This window comes from Colossoma macropomum, unplaced genomic scaffold, assembly GCF_904425465.1.
Source record: "Colossoma macropomum unplaced genomic scaffold, Colossoma_macropomum, whole genome shotgun sequence".
Taxonomy (NCBI): domain Eukaryota; kingdom Metazoa; phylum Chordata; class Actinopteri; order Characiformes; family Serrasalmidae; genus Colossoma; species Colossoma macropomum.
The window spans coordinates 25,526,277-25,553,431 of record NW_023494792.1 but is presented as its reverse complement, the minus strand read 5'-3'; the positions used below and the strand labels follow the sequence as shown (position 1 = coordinate 25,553,431).

The following is a 27,155-nucleotide window of genomic DNA, read 5'->3' as shown; positions in this document are numbered from 1 at the left end:
GATTATTAAAACACACTTTAGGCCAAAATCTCATTAAACAATGGCTCAGGCATCAGCCAGTGAATTCATAACCATTTGATGTAATAACTTTCTGTGAGGGAGCTTTTAGAGGTGGACGTCTGGTTCCCATCACCACCACTGTGAACAGTTCTGACTCTGTAAGTTTCTCTAAAACAAAGCATTTTACACCAAACCACTCTGAAGTTTACATCTTAACGATTTAATTATGCAAGGAATTCGTAAACTCCCATTTAATGTAGCTGTAATGACTAATGAGATGGACACACTTGGACAGTGTATAAAAGAATGACAACACACCTCAATTCCAAACAAAGCAACTTTTAATTACAATCCGATCCAATAGCAGCCATACAAGTGAGCAGATTCATCCATGTATACATTTATAAGCCTGTGTAACTCTTTATTGGCACTGTAAATCTCCATATTAGCCTTGCTAACACGCTGAAATAACGAAGTGAAGGCGGCTGCCCTGTTTGGTCCTGCCACCCTCAGCAGGATAAACATGGTGCATTACCTCCACAGCACAGACCAGGCAGAAACCAGTACGAGACAGTGTTATAGATGTAGTGGGTTGGAAGGTGGAAAAGCAGTTTGATCTGTACGAAATTCGTCTGTAGTGCAAATGTCCACCCTGACCCACCCAGTGACCCCCGTTTCAGTCAATCCATATGAATGTAGATGCCATGAATTCAGACGGCTCTTTTAGTGAGTGAAGATTCACCCATTACTGATACAGCTTGTATAATCTCCATAGAAAAGCAATGACCAACAGAATGGGACACTCTGGAGCAGCCGCTCAGGAGCCTATGACCAAAGCATGAACTAGAGGGGGTATAAAGACCCCCCCCGCACTGGGCTGTGGAGCTGTCAAACTGTGTTTTCGGGAGTGATAAAGCTCCATCCAATACCTTTGGGATGAGTTGGAGTGATCCAGAACTGACCATCCAACATCAGTACCTGACCTCACTAATGCTCAATCAAATCCTCACAGCAATGTTCCAACATCTAGAGTACAGGCTGTGAAGAAACGTGTGTCTGTAGTCATCATCATTCCCAAATAAGGAATTCTGAGTCTAAGCCGGTTATCTCTACGGGTAAAAATGAATGGCACATTTGAAAAACCGACACACCCAGTGGTGGACATGACGTTCCTAACCCGATAAGCTTTGTCTTACATTCATTTTCCCTCCGAATGTCACAGCGGCCTCTAAATTACGAGGTCATTTAGCAGCTGAAGTATGGACATTGCTCCATACATGCTACGAGCAAGCCAAGACTCTAATGCATCGAACTCATGATACTTTAACGCTGTTAAATACCAACACCAGCTTCTTGTGATGTGCTCGACCACTGCCAAAGCAACTGAATGACCACACTGGCTAATTCGCAGGCATTTAAGTTTATTTTAATGGTTGTTACTGTTACTTTGGTAAAATACTGAATGTCAGATTAACTAGTTGAACTAGTGAAACTGTTGAATTACGGTATTTCTAAAAACAACTAATTGACCGTAATTTTACAGACTTTTACCGTAATTGAGAAAAACATGCTTTATTGTTAAGCAAAGGGGTTTGTTTTGTACTCTCGCTGTTTTTTTACCCTTTTTTCCATAAATTTTTGTTTTCTTTTACAGTGATGTCGTGATGTCACTTTAACGTGTAGCAGTGTTAGCTTGCGTGTCGCATTATTTGCATTTTGATTCCTTATCGACTTCCTAATTCAGAGGATCCAGTGACATCCCAAGAAAAAGGGACACGGGACATTTTTGTTTACCACAGATTTTCATGAATGCCTTTCATTTTTCCCCATAAAGGAAAACAGCTTAGACATCTTAGAATAGCTTTTAACAGTTCCTTATGTGGGCATGACTCAAGACAACAAAATGAGACGCTCTGGAGGTCTACTGGCACCAAACCCTGACGACTTTTCAGACTCTCTCCTCCCGTCACACCACTTAGCGCAGATGTCAATATACTTGATTTGCTATTTTGATAGTGTACAAAACTGTCTTTATTTTCCCCCAAAAAGTGGCACATTCAGTACACATAAATGAGCTACATCTGATACAAAACTGTATAATTCCAAGCGTATTTTTCAGATATAAGTAGAGATTTTCATACATAGGAGACGCAGAGATCCCACAATGACCCACGACCTCCCTCCTGCTCCATGTGACTCCCAAAACGCACCCAGATCAAAACATCTGCCATCACAGCAGCCAAATGGAGGGTGGTGCACTATGGAACTTCCACAAGCTTTCTTCTTCCTTTTTCTGCTAAACACTGCATTTTTTCCAAGCACAACAAGAAGAGTTCAGTTTGTCTGAAGGTGAATTCCACCGATTTTTCCTAATTTGTGCGTAATTAAATGGCTGAGATGTAAACAGTGTCATTCAGAGTGGTTTGATGTGAAATGCTGCATTCTAGAGTGAGAATTGTTCACAGTGGTGGTGATAGGAACCAGACGTCCACCTCTAAAAGCTCCCTCACAGAAAGTTATTACATGAAATGGTTATGAATTCACTGCCTGATGACTGAGACACTGTTTTATGATAGTTTTGAGAAGATTTTGGTCTAAAACTTTTTTTTTTAATCGTTGTCAGGCAAAATAGTCCCCAAGGAAAACTTATTTTTTCAGATTTATCACCATTTTTGCATCATCAACATTACCTATAAACACTCAGAAGACTCGTGTAGGTTCACTGGTGTTTTTGGATGGTAAAACACATGACTACATCTGTGTTGTAGTCATTGTGACCCCTGGTTCCTATCACCACCACTGTAAAGACATCTGAGTCAGTACTTTTCTCTGCAATGAACCATTTCATACCAAACTACTCTGAATGACTCTGTTTACATCTTGGTTACCAAATCTGTGGAATTTCCCTCTAAAATGACTTTACAAACATCAGAAAGGAACTTAGCAGAGCACAACACTTGCTGTCATGAGACGCAGGTCACGGATGCTGACTGACTGACGGGTCGTATCCATTTCAAACACTTCAGTGAAGCCTCCTCTGAGCTTCATTCTCTCTTTAATGCTTTCCTTTTAAAGCTTCCACAATATTTTAATTCTAAATAATATGTAACTTAATATACATCAACTGTACTGAGTCTGTATTTGGTTTCAAAATCATCAAAGGATTAACATTTGGATTAGAAATACGGTCGAATGCAAGCAAGGTCAAATCACAGATGGCCCAGTTTCTATTACAAACTTGAGAAAACATGAAAAACATTGCGTAAAAGCTCAAACTCGGTCCTCAAATCGGCCTGACCGTGGATTTAAAGACAGAATAAGCAATATTGTTGGGTTTCTGGTGTGAGTCAAACATTATAACTGGCTAACTGGTCATATTTAAATGAAACTCAGCTGGCTAACTAACTGGCTATGTGCTGAAACTTAGCCTGGGCACAAATGTCCGCGTTATCTGGTTGAGCTAATGATGATTTTAGGGTAACAGATTAGAAATGGGTCTCCAAAAAAGTGGCAACAGAGGTGGTTGTGCCAAAAATGCTAACCTGCTAACAATACGTGGAAGCTAGCAGTGCATGAATGCCAGCATCCACAAATGTACATGAGTGGCTAGCAATCCTTTTAAGCTAGCTGTGCCACCTAGCATGACCACAAATGTTATTTGGAAAAAGAAAAACAAACAAAAACCAAACAAACAAAAAAACACATCATTCTTATAACTAAGAACTCAATTTACTACTTAAATCAAGCCAAACATTATGACTGGCTAACTGCTGGTCACATTTAACTGAATCTTAGCCTCGACACGAATGCTGACATCATCTGGTTGAGCTAAAGATGATTTCAGGGCAACAGATTAGAAACAGGTTTTCCATAAAAGTGGTAATAGCCAAAAATGCTAGCTTGATAACAACGGGTCGCGCCACCGTCCACAAATGCACAAGTGTGGCTACGCTAAGTAAGCCGCTCCACTTAGCATGAGCACAAACATTAGCATTATTTGGTCAAACCAAAGATGAGTTTTTTGGGGTAACGGGTCAGAAACATGTTTGAAAAACACGGGACAGGGTAAAAGCAGTTTAGCCAAAAATGCTAAATTAGCCGTGCGATTAGCACGAGCACAATTGTTATCATTATTCCGTCATTTTTAACGTCACGATAACTGCTAGACAGAGCGACTAGCCAAATGACAGACGACGAAGTAGAAAATAAAGGCATTTTTCCCAGCTTTCTAACCACCGGGGCTCATAATTCGTGTCAACATTTACCACTTTCTACCTACCACTACAAATATTTCAAGTTTTAAATGGGAAATTATGATTGTGTTTATTATTCATTCTTTCATTTTTTTAATTACTATTATTATTATTTAATGTGCTATTAACACACCTGATAAACGAGGAGTTTATGCTTGTTTTACACTCCTGAACTTTTTTATTATTATTATTATTATTATTATTATTATTTATCAGGCCTTTAACCCAAAGGATAAAGGAGTGTCTGGTGTCTGAAGCTTGTTCTATACTCCTGACCACTCTGCTCTCCATAGAGAGGAGTCCTCCTGAAGACGAGACAAGGCAGTTAAGGAGGCTGTCAGAGGTTCTTAAAGGTTCATCGAGCCCTTCAGGTCAATCAGTCAAGTTCGAGACCACCACAGCGCTACGCGGGAGGGTGCAGTAGCTCCTGTATATCACAGAGGGTGCTCTCCAGGGTGACGGCCAGCTTCTCTGCGTTGGTCTCCTCACAGCAGTTGAAGGCCGTGACGGAGAAGTGAACGTGGTCCGGCTGCGGGTTGTAGCACACCGCGTAGCCGTCCGGAACCAGCGGCCCAAAACACATCACGCTGTCCGTGTTAGTGGGAACCTGCGGGCAAAATCAGGTTTTGGGGTGAGAAAACAGGTTTGCAAACAAGTGAGTCGGGGCAGAAATCAGTGGTTCTGCTTAAATCCCTACAGAAAAAAGGTCACATGTGAATAAACAAATGTGAAAAAACATCTGACTGCTTGTAAAATGTGTTTTTGCATCCTTCACATGTGAAATACAGGGGATTTTTCTGCCAGGGAAACGCCAGTGTGGCTAGCAGTGCATGGAAGCACAAACATTTACATTGTTTGGTTTAGCTGAAGCTGATATTCCCAAAAAAAGTGGAACCGGTTGGTCATCTTTACGTTTTCTCTGGTCCTCTCGCACTTCCTCTTTGTAATTTTGGAAACAGTGTTGTTTTCCAGGGTCATAAGTTCCCTCAGTGTTATTTTCAGTAAGGCTTTACGGTAGGTGTTCATAAGACCACACGACACGTCCATAACAAGTCCCTCATGACCACTGACAGAAACCTACATAAACATTTATAAAGGCCTACTTCAGTATCCCTGCCAGAAAAACCAGCATAGACCAGCATGACTGGTCACCAGCAAAACCAGCATATGTTCAGTGATTTGGGTGCTGGTATGTTGGTCATCCAGCATGACCATACTGGGGTGGTCCAGCTAAATCAGCACCAGACCAGCTCAGACCCGCTTGAAATGCATGCTGATCTTGGCTGTTTTTTCCAGCAGGGATAAAAGCTGCTTTTGTCAACTCTGATGTCAAGTCTATGAAACACCTGCGTCAGGTGACCGATTATTTCTGACACTGGGTTGTCATGACACCCATTCGGGTGAAATGAGACAGCAGTTTGCAGTTTAGTGTCTATCACAATGCTGACGATGTGACAGAGTGACTGTTATAAATGGTCAAATGAAACTTAAGAACCACGCCAAGCTCTGTCACACCACTGTGACATACACTGAGCAACAACGTCTACATCACTTCACTGAAAAGGTAATGTCAAACAAAATAAATAATCATGTTACATCATGCAATCTTTATGACAAATGACATCTGTCTGAATAAGTGTTTATAATTGTTTATGCAGGTTTCAGTTGTCATGGAGGGCTTATGTAGGCATCATGCAGCCTTATGAACACTGTCCCACAGTAAAGTGTTTCCACATTTTCTTGGAAACAGCTCTGTGCTCCCACAGCTCCATGTTTCAGTTGCATCAATCATGGTTCCTCAAGTTCTGCCCAGACATCACTGAGTTCTGATGCAACATTACTGTCCATTACTTATTACTTCATATCCATGACATTTAATTTGCCACTTTAAAACTGAGTTTAATGTACTAAACTGCTCAGTTATCAGTTATAAATTCCTGCTGAGGCAGGTTTGTTACTTCACTCTGCTAGCTTGCTAATTAGCAAGCTAACGGCTACGTCTAGCAACAACAAAAGGACGGACAAAGCGATTATTCAATACTCCCATCAAATGTTATTTAATATATGTGTTCTACACTTTACGTTCTTAAATTAAATTGTCTTTAGTCTTAAATTAAACTGTCTGAATTACAAAGTTTGCTTAGCTTGCTGATTAGCTCACTGAGGCTAACCCAAATGAGGGTACAAATCACCCAATGACCCTAATCATGAGCTCAGGGACCTGTTTACAGGTTTCCTGAGTGTATTTATTGAGGTATGGTGTATTATATACCAAGCTGAGGGAACGCAGAACATTGGGAATAAAGGTCCCATTCAGACAAAAAAGGCTAACATTAGCAGTGTTACCACTGCATGGAGGCTAGCAGTGCATGAATGTCACCTTCGCCTGCTAGAAAAACCAGCATAGACCAGCACAGACTGGCTCGTCATCAGCAAAACCAGCATAATCGCTGCTCTTGGAACAAAACCTTGCATCTCCATTTTTGCCAGTTTTCGACATATTTTGAAAATGCCTGTTGTCCTTTACATTATGTGTAAATTTCATGATGAACGGACCAAAAGAAACGGCCCGAAATGACTTGGAAAAAAGTCTGGTTCCATTGACTTACATTGAAAGTAAAGTATGTTTTTTCCTTCTCCTGTAAAGTTACCATTGTGGAGATACAAGACTTTGCTGTGACAGCATGTTGTGATTTGGGTGTTGGTATGCTGGTCAACCAGCATGACAATGCTGGGGTGTGCAGCTAAACCAGATCCAGACCAGCATAAACCAGCAAAAACCAGCGTAGACCAGCACGAAATGCTTGCTGGTGTGTTGTTCTTTTCAGTTCAGTGAGCAAACGTTTTCAGTTAGCAGTGTCACTTATTAATGGTTATTATTAGTATTGTTGCGTTTATTTATTTATAATTCTTTATATTGTTACTTTATATATATATATATATATATATATTTATTAACAAGCAACAAACTGTAAATCTTGTTAATTCTCTTCTTGTTACTTCTTTTCTTTTCTTGAGTGTCTTGCTGTCCCTTTGCTGCTGCAGCACTGAGAATTTCCCCATTGTGGGTCTAATAAAGGATTATCTTATCTTATGTTAGCGTTATTCGGTCTACCTATCATTTCAACATCAACAATACCTTCTAAATCGAGAGTTCAGCAGTGCTACTTCAACATCTTCCAATGATCTTTGTGCTCTGATATTCATGCACAACTGGTGCTAAATGAATGAACTGAGCTGTGTCTCCCCATTATCACCCCTCATTTCAGAAGAAAGCCTGACTGAGCTGCTCTCTACAGACGTTTACTGTACAACGCTTCACACAGCCAATCCCTTCCCACTTAGACCGAGTGCTGGTGCAAGCAAAACAAACACACATTCACTGGCGTCTTCACGCGTCCGCATCTGAAAGAGTCTCTGACCTGTTTGGGCAGTTTCAGACCGTTGGACTCACTAAGCCTCATGTACTGTCATCATTACTGTAAACATGTTTCTGTTAATGGATTCCTGTCATTCTTTATGTGTCTGTTTTAGGTGCAGAGACACCACATTTAACTAAAATCAAAGTTTCTGTGGATTTTAGAGGATATTTTATACTTGGGTTATAAAGTTTTAGAATGAAGAGCTTGAACTTCACGGGGTGTAACAGGCGTCTGATGGAGTGACTCATAAGAGGCCTATTACTTTGACTATAGCGTCCCCTTGCATGCACATGCAAACACCCACGCTGTAACCGAAATGACTGACTGCATTATTTAGGCGGCAGTATGGATCAAGCACAGAGACACATCACTGCTGTCAGGACAAACCCTTGCATTTCCTTTTCTGTCGTTTTGTACTTGTTTAACTGAATCTGAGTCAGCTGCCCTTTACAGTGTGTTAAAACTTCATGAATAAAAAAGCTCCAAAATTACTCGACTAACAAAAATAATTCGTTCCATTAACTTCCATTCATCGTCTCCATTCTGGAGATGCGAGGTTTTGTTCTGACAGCTACGATATGCTGCGTGATTTCCACTTGCGTTTTCCCTGCCAGCAGGATGGTCAAGATAAAATTCCACATTTGAATATTTGTTGAACGCAAAGAAAAAAAAATGCACAATCAGATAAAAAAATTCTTTCTGAATGGTTGGAGCCTCTGCAGCTCCTGGTGTGTTTCAGGCTGATAGTTAATAACAACATGATCAAAAATGATGACTGAAAGAACAGAGGGAGCTTTGCAGCCATTACTGACCATTATCAAAACAAACAACAATGCATGTGGATGCTTTGTAGCGGCTACGTATGCTAATAAACATTTGTTTTATATGGGAGGTGTGAGATGATACGCGCTGTAAATCCAATACGGTCAGATTTCATGCTATAAACTGTGGGATAAGAGGAAAGTTTTCCATTCCGAAAAGTGATAATCACAAAGATAAACACTCCACTGTGCAGCTCTTGGAACTGGAACAAGCTGCTTTGATTGGCCCACCTTGGATGGTTAATTAGCCAAGCTGTTTGGTGTGGTTTCCCAGTTGAGGACAGTAATGATGAACAAAGAGTGGTAAACTGGGCGAATACCCCAACTGTGCTAACTCATTTGTGAAGATGTCACCCAAATGTGTCAGTAACCAGGGCGAGGAGATAACGCGGCGCTGAAGTTCAGCTTCTTGTTCGAATTTTCCAGGAAAATTGGGAATTAGAGGCCAATTTCAGCCTCGAGGGCAAAGTTTCGGCAGCGACTTCTCCATCCAGGATTCAAGCAGCCATTGAGCACCGATTCTGAACGGGCTAAAGAAATGAGTGGCTCTGTAGGGATGTTAATACATCCGATTTGCACCTCTATCCGGTTTTGGATGCTTCCGTTTGCTGTGAGTGATGTTAGAAAATCTCCTCTCGCTCATATCAGACAGAAGGTCAGAGCCACACCATATAAACACAAGATCAGAATGTCAATGAACTTGTTGTGTTCAGGTCATTGAATATTCAGATGTACCTCATAGTTCACATTTTTCGTTTACTTTTATATAGATATTGCACTTTGTTTATATTCTTTAATTTATTTTTCTTTTCTTCTCCTCCTCTTCTAAGAAAATGACTTGAGCCAGTCATCCTTTCAACAAGAACTGTTGTCTTTTAGAGACGTCAGTGGAAATTACAACAACACCAACAACAACAACATTTTGGGAATTTCAAATAAATAAATAAATACATAAAGAAATGTTGAAGTTATGTCAGCATTTCTTTTCTTATTCTGTATCAAAAATATATCGCAATGCAAAAACAACAATATATATCGTATTGTGAAGTTCGCGTATCGTTACTTTGTAATGCAGTGAGCTTAGAGGTGGGCAGAGTAACCTAAATCCACACTTGAGTTAAAGTATTAATATGTGGGTAAAATTAATGACTGCAGTAAAAGTAAAGTACCTTCTTGAAGACCAATTTGAGTAGAAGTACTAAAGTATCCGACTTCAGTGGGGCTGAACGATTTGGGGAAAACATCTACTGGTGATTTTTCTGACTAATATTGTGATTTAAATTGAGATTATTTTCTCTAAATTAAGGTTCAGGCTTTTTTATTTTAAGTTCAGGCTTTTTTGGCCAATAAGGTCAGAATATTCCACTTTTTCTAGCTTACGGCTCGACCCCTGAATGTAGTGAGCCAGACAGCCAGTATGTTGTGGTTGTGATGTCACAACGCATGGGGGTTTGGCTGCCTCTGATTGGTCTGACTCATCTACAGGCAGTTCACAGGATGTGGTATTAGGTTAAATTTCACCACTTAAAACTTGAGACGTTGTTGATACTGTAGGATATATTCTTTTTCAAAACTGCACTTAAATTGCGATTTCGATAGAAAAAATAACTAGATATAAATCTTTCAGCTTCAGACTTCAGTACTGAGTAACATATAGAACAGCAGTGGAGCTTTTAACCACACCCATCATCTATCAGCACAGGAGATGAAGTCTGTTACTGGAAACACGCACTGGAAATTTATTAAATAACAAACACAAAAGCGTCTGAACGCTGGTTTCCACCTCACTGTCTATATGAGTGCTGGTTACCTGTCCTGTTCTGAGTTTCCAGTGTGTGGCCAGCCCATAAGCCGTGTCCATGAACATTCTGGGCACGCTCAGTCCCTCCTCGATGGCCTGCAACTTCAGGCCCAGCAGGTGGCGATCTATGCCATGCCCGTGAAGCGCCTGATCAACAAAACCACATGGACAATTAACAGGCTTAAAACATTACCCTGGACCACAGTTCAGACAGTCCAACAAGTGATTTCAGTGAGCTCATTCACAGATCAGCGATAAATGACCGCTCTCTCTATACTTCTTTACAAATCTTGGGGCTAAATGCAATGTTAGTGGTGGGCAGAGGACCAAAAAACAAAACAATACACAGTCCAGGGCTTAGAACTGTTTTGTGTAAAGGATATTTTGTTACAAAAATAGACACAATTTTAGGAGGAAGATAAGAATTTAGCCGTTACCTGATCTGTGAGCTGACTGTACGCCTCCACAGCCTCTCTGAGCAGCTCAATCTTGGCTTCTCTCTGAAAATGTGCACACATACATACAGTTTGAGCATCTGTCATGGTTGTTGATGTGAATGTCACACTTTACGTTTGTATTTTCTCCTCATTTTCTCTCTGCGGTGTCACTCACAGAGACGGCGGGGTTGTCGAAGGCCTGGATGAAGCTCAGCATCTGATTGGTGGGGGAGCGGATGTAGTCGGTGCGTCCCCCCCGGAACATTCGGAGGGAGGCGATGTCGCACGCAGCGCACACGTCGCTGTGCACTCTGACAATACAAACCAAACACACTGAGAAATTCCCCATATCAGATCCTTTTCGTAGGCATATCTGCTGATGCTGATAAGTAAACATGCATAAACTGTAGAAGCTGGAAGTAGATCTGGATTAGAACACAGAGAACTGCAGCACTAATCTCTGTGCAGTGAAATGAATAAGATGCAGATATTTTAATGCAGTGTCGCCTGAACAGCCTTAACAGTTTAATCAACACGTCATCGAATATCAGTTTAAAGTATCGATCAAATCTAAATCCAATTTTACTCACATCATCTTGAACCTGCTTTGCTGCTGTAGCTCAAAACTGCATCCTGTATTTGATCTATGCAGACGTGTACTAGACACCAGACCAAACTCTACCTGTTAAGAGGAGGGAGTGAACTGACCTGTAGTAGGCCAGCTGGATGGCCACCTGGATGACGGAGTTGGGGCTGAGGCGGAGCCGTTTGGCGAACTCCTTCCCAAAGCGCTGGAAGTTGAAGCAGGTGATGTCCAGGTCGTTGATGAGGCTGAGGACAGAGCATCAATGGTTTCAATGTCAGCTCACAATATGGCAAAACAACACAATATATACTTGTTACAGCAAACAGTATTAAGCAAAAGTCAAAGGCTTGAAAACTGCTTAGAGGGTTAGGACCACTTATTAATTTGTGCATGTGTAGTTTACATATTTATACACACACACACACACACACACGCACACACACACACACGGACAAACACCCCCCTCTATAAATTCATCCGAATTGATTGAAAGTCGGTTGAAAACGCTTTTTGGACTTTATTTTAGACTAACATCCTTTTGTGTTGACTGACTTTATTCCTTAGTGACCTTTATTTTATTAAATTAAATGATTGAGCATTACATTTTGTCTCTACCAAAACAATCATAACACTACCAAAACTTTACCAAATGTTTCAGTAGTGACGGTTTCAGTTGTTACAATTTTAGCTCATTTTAAGTAGAACTCAAAAACACTAGTCAGTACATGACCAGCAAACACAGCTTTGAAGAGCTGTTCACACAGAAAACCATAACATTTTTATTAAAACACAAAAAAAGTTTACTTAACTGTAGAAAACGTGTTTCGGTAGTGACAATTATTAATGTTCTACACTGATTTTCAGACTTTGGGACACATTTACTTCAAATCAATGGGATCTAACTTCTCATCATGTGGCCATGAGGGACAGGGATGCAGCCTCACTTCCTGCTTAAAATGCAGGAGCGTGGCTAAAATAAGGCTCCACCTAGGAACTAAAACTCGTTGTGTTTCGGCTGTGACATGAAAACATGGGAATTTTTTTTTATTTAAAAATGAATCTCATAATAAATCTAAACCTTTTAACTTTACCTAAAAGAAATAAAAAGATATTTTTAAAAAATTGAAAAAATATAAGCATAAAGATTTTAGGCGTAAGTGTAAATTTAGGGGGGCGGCACGGTGGCGCAGTGGGTAGCGCTGTCGCCTCACAGCAAGAATAGCCTGGGTTCGATTCCCGGCCGGGCGACCAGGGTCATTTCTGTGTGGAGTTTGTCTGTTCTCCCCGTGTCTGCGTGGGTTTTCTCTGGGTACTCCGGTTTCCTCCCACAGTCCAAAGACATGCAATCAGGCCGATTGGACGTGCTAAAATTGCCCCTAGGTGTGAGTGTGTGTGTGAATGTGTATGTCTGTCTGTCTGCCCTGCGATGGACTGGCGACCTGTCCAGGGTGTATCCTGCCTTCCGCCCAATGACAGCTGGGATAGGCTCCAGCACCCCACCGCGACCCAGAAGGATAAGCGGTTTAGATGATGTATGTATGTATGTATGTATGTAAATTTAGGGGTCAGACGTCTCCCAATAGAAAGCACCCTATAAATGATGACTTGGATTTAAATAGATGTGCGTGTGCATATTATATATATATATATATATATATATATATATATATAAATAGTTACAAAGGAGAAAGTGAAAGATACAGTATGTTTGGTCACAGTGATGTAAACTCACATGTCCAGATTCTGTTTGGCCATCTCAATGTCCCATTTGATCGCTGGGTCAATGTAGAAGTAGAGCTTCTTTGGCATCGGCAGAGGAATGAGAGGATCTCTAACTGTATCAGTCTTCTTACTAGAGAGAGACAGACAGAGAGACAGAGACAGAGAGACAGTGAAACAGAGAGGCATCTCAGTCCTCACTGTGAGAATCTCTGCTAATAACAGGCCCGTCTGTTTCTCAGACACAGATTAAGTCTAATCTTGGATTAAAGTGTAAAGTCAGGGAGGATTCTCACTCACACCCTGCAGGACTACCACTACACCTGCGTCAAAACAACCGTAAACTGGGGAAACCAGGCGTGAACCTGACATCCCGGTCCTGGACACGGTTAGGCTGTCCTCTGACTGTACACAGATTAAGTCTAATCACCTTTAGCCCTTCAGTCCCCATGAAGACAGGAAAGCATGAACATATTGTGGATGTGAGGAACTGTAGCTGATCCCTTAGACTGCCCTTTAGTTACTTACGGCTGAGGTGAGGTTTAGGTCTAGCATTACTAAGTTACAGTATTACATGGGTAAATGGAAATCCTCACAAATATAGTAATACAAATGTGTGGGAATGAGTATATTTGTGTGTGTGTATGTACCAGTACTGCAGAACGTGGTCCAGCAGTGTTGATACTGGAGGGCCTTCAGCCGTGGCCTGCTCATACAAGAGACCCCAAGAACCATCCTCGCCTACCACAAACTAGAGAGAGAGAGAGAGAGAGAGAGAGAGAGAGAGAGAGAGAGAGAGAGAGATCACATACTGCACTACATCCAATTAAACAGAGCTAACTAAGTTCACTTTAAATACAGATGACAGTCACAACACTACTCTTAGTTATAAAAGGCTACATTTTGCTCCGCCCACCTGTACTGTCTTATCAAACCAGCGGTTCCCGCTGTTGGAATAAGTTCCTCCTCCATGCAGGATCTGAGCTGCCATTCGACTTGCATACCTGCCAATCATCCGTGAAACACAGCAAATCAATCAAATCTGAAGCCACAATCAAGCTCAAAGTACTCGTCCAGCAGATGTTTGAGAAAACAGTGAGAGAACAGCAGCTCTCGTACTTCTCATCGGAGATCCTCATGACGGGGGAGTCGAGACACAGCGTGAAGATGCCCTTCTCAATCAGCCTCACCGACTCCTTATTGATCCTGTCTGAAGAGAGGAGAGAGCAGAGCGTCTAATAAATATGCGGAGGGTCACAGTTCTGCACAGTCCAGTGCTTTCCCTGCTCTTATGCACTGGACTGAACTTATGGATTAATTAGCAAAGCCCACCTGAGTTGAACAGCATGTTAACCGATGATGTCGTATGTGACATTAAAGGATGTCATACATAAAAGAATAAATCTCTCTTTTTATTTTTTTCCCAGAAGGCTAGAATTTTGTTTCATTATTGGCTCCAGTGCATTCCTTTCCTATTCAGCAGCTCTGTAATTCTGTCTTTTTGGAGACTTTGTAAAATAAGTCCATAATGACATCCAACACTGAATGTCTTCTGTGGTTATTTATCAGTTTCCCTGTGTTAAAAAGAGTTATTGTTGCCGTTAGCATGACTGACGCCTTGGATTGAGTCTGGTGACCAATCAAAGGCTGTTTTCCTGACTCGTTGACCAAACAGAGACTGTGTTCCTGACTCAAAGACCAATCAGAGACTGTGTTCCTAATTCGTAGACCAATCAGAGGCTGCGTTCCTGATTCGTTGACCAATCAAAGACTGTGTTCCTGACTCGTCGATCAATCAGAGGCCGTTTTCCTGACTTGTAGACCAATCCGAGGCTGAATTCCAGACTCATCAACCAATCAGAGGCTGTGTTCCTGACTTGTCGACCAATCAAAGGCTTTGTTTCTGACTCACAGACCAATCAGAGGTTGTTACTTACTTGTCGACCAATCAGAGGCTTTGTTTCTGACTCATAGACCAATCAGAGGCTTTGTTTTTGACTTGCTGACCAATCAGAAACTTTGTTTCTGACTCATAGACCAATCAGAGACTGTGTTCCTAACTCACAGACCAATCAGAGGCTACGTTCCTGACTCAAAGTCCAATCAGATGCTGTGTTACTGACTTGTTGACCAATCAGAGGCTGTGTTTCTGACTCATAGACCAATCAGAGACTTTGTTACTGACTCAGCAACCAGAGACTTTGTTACTGACTCGTCGACCAATCAGAGGCTGTGTTCCTGACTCACAGACCAATCAGAGACTATGTTCCTGACTCACAGACCAATCAGAGACTGTGTTCCTGACTCACAGACCAATCAGATGCTGTGTTCATGAACAGCACCACCCTTCCAGGCAAAATGAAAGTACGTCTCTAGCAGCTTTCACAAAACATTTTATCATCTACGACGTCCTTCAATGACAACATTGTTGACCTGACAGGGTTAATAACACCTATAGAGGGCGGCAGTGAGTGACACTTGTTTGCTTGCTAATTTAAATATCATTACCATAATAAATGAAAAGTAAACTTCCCCCTGTGTATGTGAGACATCAGTGAAGGTGGCTGAGGTGGAGGCAGTGCTGCTGAGTTTGTGTGGGTATGTTTTGTGTTTACCGTGCAGCAGGCGGTTGTAGGCCTGACCCCAGGTGTGCCGGTGTTCGCTGGTCAGGATGCCCATGGGCTCTTTATCAGTCTTCCATGACTGAGAGCGGATGCGGCACAGCTGAGCGTGAATCTGACCCTGAGTGAGCGGAGTGCCATCACTGTTGTACACGTCCAGCTGGAAAAACTACACACAACACACCAACATTAGACCAAATTAGGCCTTTTTGACTAATTTACTCCAGATGATGCAGCTAAAGGGGTTTCAGAGGAGTAAAAGGGGGATTCCATCATGTTTCAAACTCCCTGTATATTTTTTTTGAGGTGCGAAAGTTGTTAAATGCTCCGCTCTAGATGTCTTTACAGTGCTGGTCATAGGAACCAGAGGTCACAATGTCATTAATTCAGTGTGTCTCAGACATCAGGGAGTCTTTTTATGTAATAACATTCTGTGAGGGAGCTTTAGAGGCATGAAACTCTTCAGACATCTGGTTCCCATCACCACCACTAAGAACAATTCAGAATGCTACAATGCACGATTTCATACTAAACCGCTACGAATGACTGTTTATTTTTTAACCATTTAATTATACAAACATTTAGACAAATTTGGGGAATGTTCCTACATGTTATTCCAATCTGTGGTATCACTCTCACCACAGCCAAAACACGTCACTGGGTGTACCCGTCTAATTTCTGGACCCATCAGCCTCTTCTGTTGAGGCACTGAGGCTGTTGGGCATTTCTACTGATACAAACAACACAAAGCTCTGGCACTGCAAACCTTACATAAGAAGCACTGGCACTGTAGGCATGATTTACTTATCCATCAGTGTGCGCTTGGAACTGTATTCACAAACAGCTGAAACCAGCAGTCGCAGTGAAGGGTATGTAAGCGTCGGAGGTTCAAAAGTATTCAGGCACCTCTTCAACTGAGTAAATGAGGCAACTTTAAGGTACATCTATTGCCGATACAGTTGATTAGCTTCTTTAATCTCCACAGAAAAGCAGTGACCAACAGAATGGGACGCTCTGGAGCAGCTGCACATGAGCCTAAGGTCACCATGCCCAATGCCAGGTGTCAGCTAGAGGAGTATAAAGCTCCCCAGGACTGGGCTGTGGAGCAGTGGACCATCCAACCATCAGTACCTGACCTCACTAATGTTCAATCAAATCCTCACAGCAATGTTCCAACATCTAGTGTAAAGCCTTCCCAGAAGAGTAGAGGCTGTTACTGCAGCAGAGGAGGAACGAACTCCCTATTGATGCCCTTCATTTCAGAGGAAACGCTGGAGGAGCAGCTTTAGATGTTTAGTGTATTGAAGCTCATTCCAGTGAATTTGGGCAGAAAATTACGCTAAATTGTCCAGTGCAGAAGCTGAGAGTGGAGAACTTCCCTCTGTTTCTGATTCTCCTTTGTTTCCGTTCCTCTCTGAGGGAGGCCAGACTCACCTGGTAGTTGCGGACGACGGTGATGTGGGTGGGGCCACGACGGGGCCGGCCGTAATGGACCACGTGATCATGCTTCGGTCCAGGAACGCGACAGGACGAAAAGAGCTGAGGATACAGCTCCATACACAACGGCCTACCACGCATGTACTCTACAGGCAGACGACCACTGAGAGAGAGAGAGAGAACAGAGAGTGAGGTAGAGGGACATAGAGGGAGAGTGAAAGAGAGAGAGAACAGAAAGAGAGAGAGAGAGAGAGACAAAGAGAAAGGGAGGGAGAGCGAGAGATAAGGTGAGCTATATACAGATCCAGTGGCTGATAAAGTGTTTGTTAAATTTAGAAAGGTGATGAAATCTCTCAGTATTTACTGCTGACAAACAGAGACACATGCAGACAGCACTGTGTACTCGAGAGAACCTGAAATTAGTAAGAGGACCCAACGCTCACAAATAAGATACATAAATCTCCCTCTATTTCATTCAAACTGCTAAAAATAATGTGGAAGGAGAAGCAGAACGAACCTGTCCACTCGGGCCTTGAAGTCCAGCACTGCAGAAATGAGCTTCGCTGCAAACCTGGAGGAGACAAAGCAGCAACCATTCCTTACAACCACAACCTCAGATTTTTAAGACGATTTATTGCTGCTTTCATTGCAAACAACACAATTACACAGTTAGGCAGCTCCTTCATAGGTCAGTTCCTTGTAGCTTCATGGTGTTCTTCCTTCATTAGCCAGTACATGGACATGTTTGATTCCACTGAACAAAGTCCGAACAAAGCTAAAACACTCATTTCATCAGTTTTGCAACAGTTTTGCACAAGTTAGTATTTTTGTGTTAATTATGTCGTCACCAGGCACTGCAGTCGTGTTTTGGCAACTTTGGTCGGAAAAATAAAACCAAAATTAACACACTTTTTGTTTTTAGTTCTGTGCTCAACCCAGCCATAACCAATCTACACCGGGCTACGACTACGCTCAACAAGGCTACAGTCCAACTCAACCTAGCCACAACCAAGCTACTACTGAGCTAAACTGGGCCAAGATTGAGCTACTCTTGGCTAGACTGAGCTAAACCTAGCCACAACCAAGTGCAATAGAGCTATGACTGAGCTAAACTGGGCCACGACCGAGCTACACTGGGCTACGATCGAGCTAAACCTAGCCACAACCAAGCGCAACAGGGCTATGAGTGAGCTAAACTGGGCCATGACCAAGCTACATTGGGCTACGATCGAGCTAAACCTAGCCACAACCAAGCGGAACAGGGCTACGACCAAGCTACCCTGGGCTACAATCAAGGTACACCTAGCCACAACCAAGAACAACAGGGCTATGAGTGAGCTAAACTGGGCCATGACCGAGCTATATTGGGCTATCATCGAGCTAAACCTAGCCACAACCAAGCGCAAAAGGCCGGGCCTGAGCTAAACTGGGCCACAACTGAGCTACATTGGGCTATCATCAAGCTAAACCTAGCCACAATCAAGCGCAACAGGGCTATGACTGCTTAACAGGGCTATGAGTGAGCTAAACTGGGCCACGACTGAGCTACACTTGGCTATGACTGAGCTAAACCTAGCCACAACCAAGCGCAACAGGGCTGTGACTGAGCTAAACTGGGCCACGAACAGTGTTGCTTTCCAATACTCAAGAAATATACATAATGGATACATTAAGAACTGCAGTAACAAACAGGCCTAAAATCATGGGTCATTTATGAAACATAAATGTTACTGATTTTAAGGCTGATTTTGAGTATTTGAGTATTTGTTCAGAAATACCAACCAAGTATTCCAAGCCTGTAAAATGCTGTTAAGGCCAGCCCTACAAACCACACATACCTTCATTCAAATACCCAGTTAAGTAAACAAAGATGAATTTGGATATTTCTGTACTTTAATAACACACACCCCAACAGTAAACTGCCATCATCGTGTCATTTAAAGTTTTATCATCACGTTCCAGCTGGAATAATCAAATGAACAGCATTAAGCAAAACAAACAAAGGTTTTTATTTACAGCCTACAGTTTGAGCAGCTACTGTTATTATATAAAGATGTACATAACAGTGTAGCCTTGTTTCCATATAACTTAATGGTGTCAATTTAAGACACAGGAATGCTGGCTTGCATGTAGCATGAATGTAGCATTATTTGCATTTCATCTACTTAACGATCAGATAATTCCGGTGACAAAATCAGCTTCGGGACATTTTTCAAAAACGCTATTCATTTTTCCCGTAGAGCTAAACTGCTTGGACCCACAGTTCCTTATGTGGGCATGTTGCTGACGACAGAACGACGCAGACGGACAATTGAGAGTGCGAGACGAGTACAGATTCCAAATAATCTAAACTGTCTGGTCCCTCAATACACATCAGCCACCCATATGACCGTCCTCTAGAGAGGAATGTGCAGGAACAGATCTGCATGTGTGCTCTAGTATGTACAGACGTATAGACTGAGACGGTGACTCACACTAGCTGACCCCTCCAGTCACTGAAGTCCTGTCTGGGCAGAGAGATGGCCGGGTTGGAGTGGACCGCCAAAGGCTGACGGCTCTCCAGGTACGCCCACTGCACCCACCAGTCTGTTATCTGAGAGAGAGAGAGAGAGAGAGAGAGAGAGAGAGAAACAGAGACAGAGAGAGAGAGAGAGAGAGAGTCATAGAGATAGAGAGAGAGACATAGAGATAGAGAGAGAGAGAGAGAGAGAGAGAGAGGAACAGAGACAGAGACATAGAGAGAGAGAGAGAGAGAGAGCGAGAGAGAGACAGTGAGAGACAGAGAGAAATACATAAACAGAGAGAGAAAGAGACAGAGAGAGAGAGACAGAGAGAGAGAGAGAGAGATACACTTTAAGCCATTCCAAATGTACATGATGTTCCCTCCTTCATCAATGTAACTCATTCATTTTCCTGTTAATTATTCACATTTTAATATAAAGTTTTTTGTTAGAATCATAAAGTATTACTTGGGATCCACCAACCTCAATAACACCCAGTCAACAGCCGTCTTGTGGTCAGAAACTGACCAGTGATGAATGGGGCAGATGGGGGCTGATATACTATACATCAACACACGGGCTACAGTCTGCACAGTCTTCTATCTCCAGTATGGTGGACCACTGTAATGGTCTCTTAACTGGGCTTCCTAAAAGACCACTAAACAGCTGCAGCTCATTCAAAATGCTGCTGCCAGAGTTTAAGATCTACTCTGTAACTGTTCTAAAGTGCTGCTGAAATGGATCACTGAATGGTTCTGACCCAGAACGCATCTCTGATCTGTTTAAAGAATATAAACCGAGTAGGTCTCTCAGATCCACGGACTCAGGACAGCTAATCGAGTCCAAACTAAACATGGTGAAGCAGCGTTTAGCTGTTTCGCTGCTACAACTGGAACAAACTGACAGAAGATCTTAGGTGTACGGAGCCCCGGAGGGACGCAGGGAACAATAATAACCAATCTGAGTGAACGTTTCGCAGTTCGTACTCACGTTTTCTTTTATTCGTGGTCACAATTTCTTAGTTCCCATGATTAACAATTTGTTTCCTCGTTATCTTTTAATCATGCGTTATCTTTTAATCATGCACACGTTTTCTTTGATTCGACGTTTTTTTTAATTCACACACACACACACACACATCATCTAAACCGCTTATCCTTCTGGGTCGCGGTGGGGTGCTGGAGCCTATCCCAGCTGTCATTGGGCGGAAGGTTGGATACACCCTGGACAGGTCGCCAGTCCATCGCAGGGCAGACAGACAGACATACATATACGATCACACCTAGGGGCAATTTAGCACGTCCAATCAGCTTAACTGCATGTTTTTGGACTGTGGGAGGAAACCGGAGTACCCGGAGGAAACCCACGCAGACACGGGGAGAACATGCAAACTCCACACAGAAACGACCCTGGTCACCCGGCCGGGAACCGAACCCAGGCCCTTCTCGCTGTGAGGCGACAGCGCTACCCACTGCGCCACCCGTTTTTTTTAATTCATGATCACAAAATCTTTATTTGTTCTCTCATTTTTTTAAACACGCTCATGTTTTCCTTTTATCTGAACACGTTTTTCCTTTTTTTCAATTTGTGTGCAAACAAAATAAACATCGTAGATACAGGCCGTTTTATTCGTCCTGTGCTGCAGTACCTAACGGCTCCTGTCTGCTGAGACTGTCTGACGGGTTTTGAGGTGTTAGACTGATGAGAAGATGAACGGAGATGCTCATCAGGTCTGATTTTGATTTGGGGGGTTGTGAGGAAACTGCAGCTCCTCTTCACAGCGAACGGCCCACAGATCCATCATTCGCTGGTGGTGAAGACAATAAACTACAACCACAACCTTCACTAAACTGTACTTTCTAAAGATCATATTTAACAGAGGTGAAGCTGAAGCGCAGCTGCTTAGCCCTGTTTCTGCTCACAACTCAAGCTGCGGTGTTCAGGGCCGACATACAATTACAGGAAGAAACGATCAACGTCAACAAACTCAAAACACACGTTTTCTTTCATCCGTGGTCACGATTTCTTAATTGGTTCTTAATTGGCATATTTTTTTATTTCTGCACAAACAAAATACACTGAACATATTTAATAACAAAAAAATGTGCGTTCAATTATAAGGAAAATATGAGCATGAAGAGAAGTATTATTTAAAAATCGTTCCCACAAAGTGAAGAAAACGCGCACAAGTAAAAGAAAACGAAAGAATGAATTGTTAATCACGGGAATGAATTAAGAAATCATAACCACGAATAAAAAAAGTGCGTACGAACAGCGAAACGTTCTCTTGAATTAATTTTTTTTTTTTTTACCTCCGTCCCCCCGGGGCTCCTTATAAACACTTCTCAAATGTAGTGATATTAAAATCCAGCTTAAGAAACATTTCTCGTCTCTGAGCTCAAAGACCTGCACTTTATTTTTAGCATCACACCTTAATAAGATAATCTGAGTCTTTAGTTTCCTTTTATGTGTTTTATTTTGCCTGTACGAACTTTCGATTTTATATATTTCAGCTAGTGCAGCATCGTTTTAGCCCTTTATTATTCCAGTCCGTTTCTTTCTCTCAGTGTCTTCAATGCTAAAAGAGGCTCAAATGTAAGTGCAGCTGCTAGAATGCTTAAAAGAACATCACTCCAATCCTCCAGCCACTGCGCCGGCTACCAATGAAGCACAGAACTGACTTTAAAGTCTAATTGTAAACAAACCTCTGAATGGCTTTGGACCAAAATGCTTTGCTGATCTTCTTAAGTTCATGAACCCAAAAGTCCTCTCTGATCACTCGGGACCGGTCAGTTAGTTAGTGCCAGGAATCAGAACCAAACAGGTCGAGGCAGCATTGAGTCACTGGGCTGCCAACTGCTGGAACAAACCCAGCCGTCTTAAGTCTAGACTGAAAATGTTCTTGTTTTCTACACTGTATCTTAACACTATTTCAATTCTTATTTTATTTTTATTTATCTTTAATTTTAATGTTTAATTCATTTTAATGTTGAATTTTAATCTTTGTAAACGCCTTTCTGAGGTGGTGGATCTCAGGACATCATAATCTTTATTATTTAATATTATTTAATGCTCTTTTTTCTGTGTTTGTGTGAAGCTCTGTGAACAGCCACTGTGTATGAAAGGTGCTACACAAATAAACCTGCCTTGCCTTAATCCAACAACCTGTATGTTGTCGACTAAGGCGGCGTTTATCCTAAGATAAACTGACCCTCTTGGAGGCTAAACGCCAGCACTGCTATCACAAAGACTGATTAATATCTTAGAGGTTTTATTGTACTTTGAAGAACAACTTAGTTGAGTGTTTCTCACTTAGGCTGCTGGAAAAAGCTCAAGCGTAAGATACTAAAGCACTGATTATCCAGGTTTAATCAGCTCTCCTGGTTACAGGCCAACACTCTTTCCCCAAAGACCGATGAATATCTTAGAGAGGGGTCGGCAAAATGCGGCCCTTTTACTGCCCTGTTGTGGCTCCACAGCAGAATCAGAAAATAAATTAATCCTCCTTTACAGTAAAATAAAGCTCTGCTGATCGTTCAGCACAGTTTAACAATAAATGGTCTTAAATGCTGGAGTTAATGTAGAACTGCTAATTCACCCTTGAACCCTGAAGATCAGCGGAGACTGCTTGTCACTATAGCAACACAGACAACAATCTCGCCCAGCTAGTAGCTAACGAAACGGCAAAGAGAAAGAATTAAGACGGACATCAATAATTTGGAGATGAATGGACTTATTTGCGTTTATAATCACTCCAGCTGGTTTCCTGATACGTTTAATCTGAAACTAAACACTAAAAAGTCGTGAAGCAGAAGTCAGTTTCTCACTCACCAGCTTCTTGTTCAAATTCTCCCATTCCACCTTAAATAGTGCACCATTTAAGGTGGAACAGGAAAATTCGAACAAGAATCTGGCGATTGAGAAGCGACTTCAGCCTCGTAAAAAGCCGAACGTTGAGAGACATTTTACAAGAAACTGTTCTACTTTTGTGGAAAAGTTTCCTGCTGGAGATGCGAGAAAAGTGTCTATAGCTGAGCTAAAGCTTAAAGCAGAGCAAAGTAAGTCTGCGTTTACATTTATATTTTGTAGCCTATACCATGACATCAGCACATACTGAGACATATTTACAGCCAAAATGGTAAAATATTACTTAAATAAATGGACACAAAATGTTGTGGCTCCCAAATTGGTCTGATTTTTGTTGAAAGGACAAAATCGCTCTTCGTAACATTTGGGTTGCGACCCCTGGATTAGAGGTTTAACATATTACTTTGAGTATAATCTTACGGCTGACATTCATTCAGGTGTACGATTTGAGTAGAACTGATATCCTAGTTTTATTCAACTCTCTGGGAGGCTCAATGAGTGAGACCTTACAGGTGGTGGTCTTCATTCAGGCTGCTGGAAAAGACTCACACAGCCTGTCTTACTTCTTATTTTTATTATATGTTCTTCTTGCTTTTACTTAAGCAAAACACTTTGGATTGCCTTTGTGTATTAAATGTGCTACATAAATAAACTTGTCTTGCAGCTGTACAGTCATATAGTGGATTATAAAGCTGGTGGAGCTCATAAAGCAGCCAGTGAGCTGAAGATTATATACAGCCACCATGAAGCAGATGGTGAAAATATATACAGTATATACAGTTTAGAGTCATCAGTGAGTGCATGAGACAAGCAAACTGGACCAGTGGTGGAATTAAAGGTTCTGCCTAATGAACTGCGGCCCGTTTTGAGGGCTCAGTCTATGTACATATGAGGGAGGTGGAGCTCATAAAGTGTCCAGTGAACACTAGTTTATACACAGTCAGTAGAGTTTTATAGTGAAGTGGACAGTAAGTGTGTATAAATCAGCAGGAAAGATCAGCAACTTTTCAGAGAAAAAAAACATCACCTAAAAACTGTACTCAAGTTGTACAGCCCATTCGGTGGATGTTGTCCAAGTAGGCAGCATTTTAAGGCTGCATTCGCGCTCCTGAGACGAAGGCTGTCCCATTCGGATGGCAGCCTAACTCAGCTGTCTGCTAAGGTGCCTTATTTTAAACAACTTTGAAGGCAGCGTCGCACGTACTCTTCTAGACGAAGGCGATCCCATAATACCGAACAGCCGAGAGTTCGTTTCAGTTTGATAAACACGGGGGACGGAGTGGTCATTTAGACCGAGCGAGGCGTTTACAAATGTCAGTTATTTCCGTCTTCTGTCTTTGCCGTTTTGATCGATTGTTATATTTGTGTATGTTGTGTTGTTCACTGTTTCGTAGGGCTGTTTGTCTGTAAACAGTTTGTGGATTTGATTCTACACACTGAGATGCCGCTGATAGTTTAGATTTTCTAACCAGACAAACATCACAGGCGCTGGCTGAGGGGCTGAGGACGAGGGGCTGAGGAAGAGGGGCTGCTAGAGGGAGAAAACTTTGAGCTCACTTTTCCAGCCCATGTGGAGAAAAACACAGGGAAGCAGCGCTCGGACTGATGTCCTTGTAGGATGAAAACGGTGTAATTTACTTTAATTTTTCAAATTAACTGCACATGCTCACTTGTGCTTCCTCTGTTTTGTCTTGCTATGTTACTCTCATCACAGTCACATCACTGCGGGTGAATGCTGAGAGCAAAACTTCACACTAGATGCACATCAATCAGATGAAAACAAGACAATAGAGACGAACGATTAATGTGCTGCACTCAGTTTCACAATGACGCTCTCCTTTCGTCTTGTGTTGTAAATCCAGTGCACCACTTTCCTTTATTTATTTTGTTTTTCAGTTGAATTAAATTTAAAGTTCAAGGAAATCCACTGTAAGAAGGATTAGTTTTCAAAGTCGATGAGTAATCGTGGGCCATTTTATTTACCATCCAAAACCACCAGTGAACCTACACGAGCCTTCTGAGTTTATATGTGATGTTAATGATGGTAAAATAGTGGAAAATCGGAAAGAAATCAGTTTTTTGGGGACTATTTTGCTTCACAACACCCTGCATGGACCTCTAAACACTTTTTAGGCCAAAACTTTACATCATAACTATTATTAAACAATGTTTTATACATTAGACACTGAATTCATTACCATTTCCAGTAGTAACTTTCTGTGAGGGAGCTTTCAGAGGTGGACGTCTGGTTCCTATCACCACCACTGTGAACAGTTCTGACACTAAACCACTCTGACTCACAACTTAACCACTTAACTAAACAGAAATATCTTAAAAACACCCTTGATTTCAGAAGAAACACTGTCGTCTGTGAACTCCTGGACGTCCAGTCTACATCAACACTCCATCAGCAGGTACATACCCAGTTGTGGCTGTGCCTGGCCCTCCTCTCCAAGCCCTGCTGCAGCTTCTCGCCCAGACCTCCTGGACTACCGAAGCGCTGGACCATCTTGCGGGTGTGCTCGAGCTCATCGGGCGGCAGGAGGGGCTGCAGGGCGGTCAGGTACTTCTGCAGGGTATGGGCGAGGGGGGGCACCGGCTGAGGAGGCACGGAGGTGGGGGAAGAGGAGGAAGAGGAAGAGGAGGAGGAGGAGTGGACCTGCCTCACCAAGGCCTGGAGAAGACAGAGGAGGGGAAAGACTCTATTTAGCTTCCCAAAAAGGGACCTACAGCGATTTCACACACTAGGCCAACTGCAGGCCAACTTCCAGACTTCTGGTCCAGACATAGGACATTAAAGGTCAGCTCAGCCCAACAAGTGCCTCTGCAGGAGGCCAGCTAGTGCTATTTACTGCCCCAAAGTGCCCTGCAGAGGTACTTAGGCACGAGTAGTGAGCTATGAACACTAATAAGTGCATCTAATTTGGTGTTTGCACACGTGCTATAAAAACAACAGTGTTAAAGAAAGACAGGGTCACGTGACCCGAGTTTGGGCTGCTGTTTACTCACCGTGGAGCGCAGGACGAGGTTTGCTCTGGACAGTTTCTCCAGGATCATAGCTGTAGGGCTGAGAGGGGAGCAGCTCAGGCCGGAGAGGTGGAGGAGGTGGAGTTCATAAAGGTCTGGAGAGGTGAAGAGGAGCAGAGGCGCGGCAGCTTCATGCAGCCCTGTGGATCAGGAGAGTAAAGTTGGGCAGGCTGAAGGTTGGAGCGCCCGAGTGACCCTCACTCTCAGCAGCGTCTTCTCTCCTCCGGGCCGCGCAGACGGAGGGTCTGACCGGAGCCGCGGGTCGTTGTTTGTCGGGGTTTGGGCTGAGTTCGTGATCCCCAGCACGACAGACAGGAGGAGGAGGAAGAGGGAACACGTGGGCAGGGCTTCCCCCGTCAGAGAGAGGAGTGGAGGCCAAGCCTGCCGTAATGCGCCGTGTATGAGCGCACGCAGATATATGGAGGGATCCCAGACACGGATTAAAGGGGAAATCCAACGAAATTTCAAAATTTCTGCATAATTAAATGGGTAAGATGTGAACAGAGTCAGTCAGAGTGGTTTGGTGTGAAACGCTCTGTTCTAGAGAAACTTAGTGAGTCAGATCTGTTCACAGTGGTGGTGATAGGAACTAGACGTCCACCTCTAAAAGCTCCCTCACAGAAGGTTACTACATGAGATGGTGGTAAACACACTGGCTGGTGC

The 27,155-nt window shown here is 42.6% G+C and overlaps 1 protein-coding gene across 1 annotated transcript; it reads right to left on the bottom strand.

Annotated features, from left to right (window-relative positions):
* Window positions 1–323: 323 nt before the first annotated feature.
* Window positions 324–26,809, bottom strand: cratb (carnitine O-acetyltransferase b). Its single transcript, XM_036576712.1, has 15 exons — window positions 26,475–26,809; window positions 25,888–26,139; window positions 19,572–19,690; window positions 17,615–17,668; window positions 17,095–17,260; window positions 15,655–15,829; window positions 14,159–14,249; window positions 13,956–14,043; window positions 13,690–13,790; window positions 13,053–13,172; window positions 11,443–11,565; window positions 10,910–11,045; window positions 10,735–10,797; window positions 10,307–10,444; window positions 324–4,860 (listed from the first exon to the last, which is right to left on the bottom strand). Exons 1-15 carry the CDS (start codon window positions 26,520–26,522, stop codon window positions 4,657–4,659), a joined length of 1,878 nt encoding a protein of 625 aa, XP_036432605.1. The 5' UTR covers window positions 26,523–26,809; the 3' UTR covers window positions 324–4,656.
* Between the last annotated feature and the right edge of the window lie 346 nt (window positions 26,810–27,155).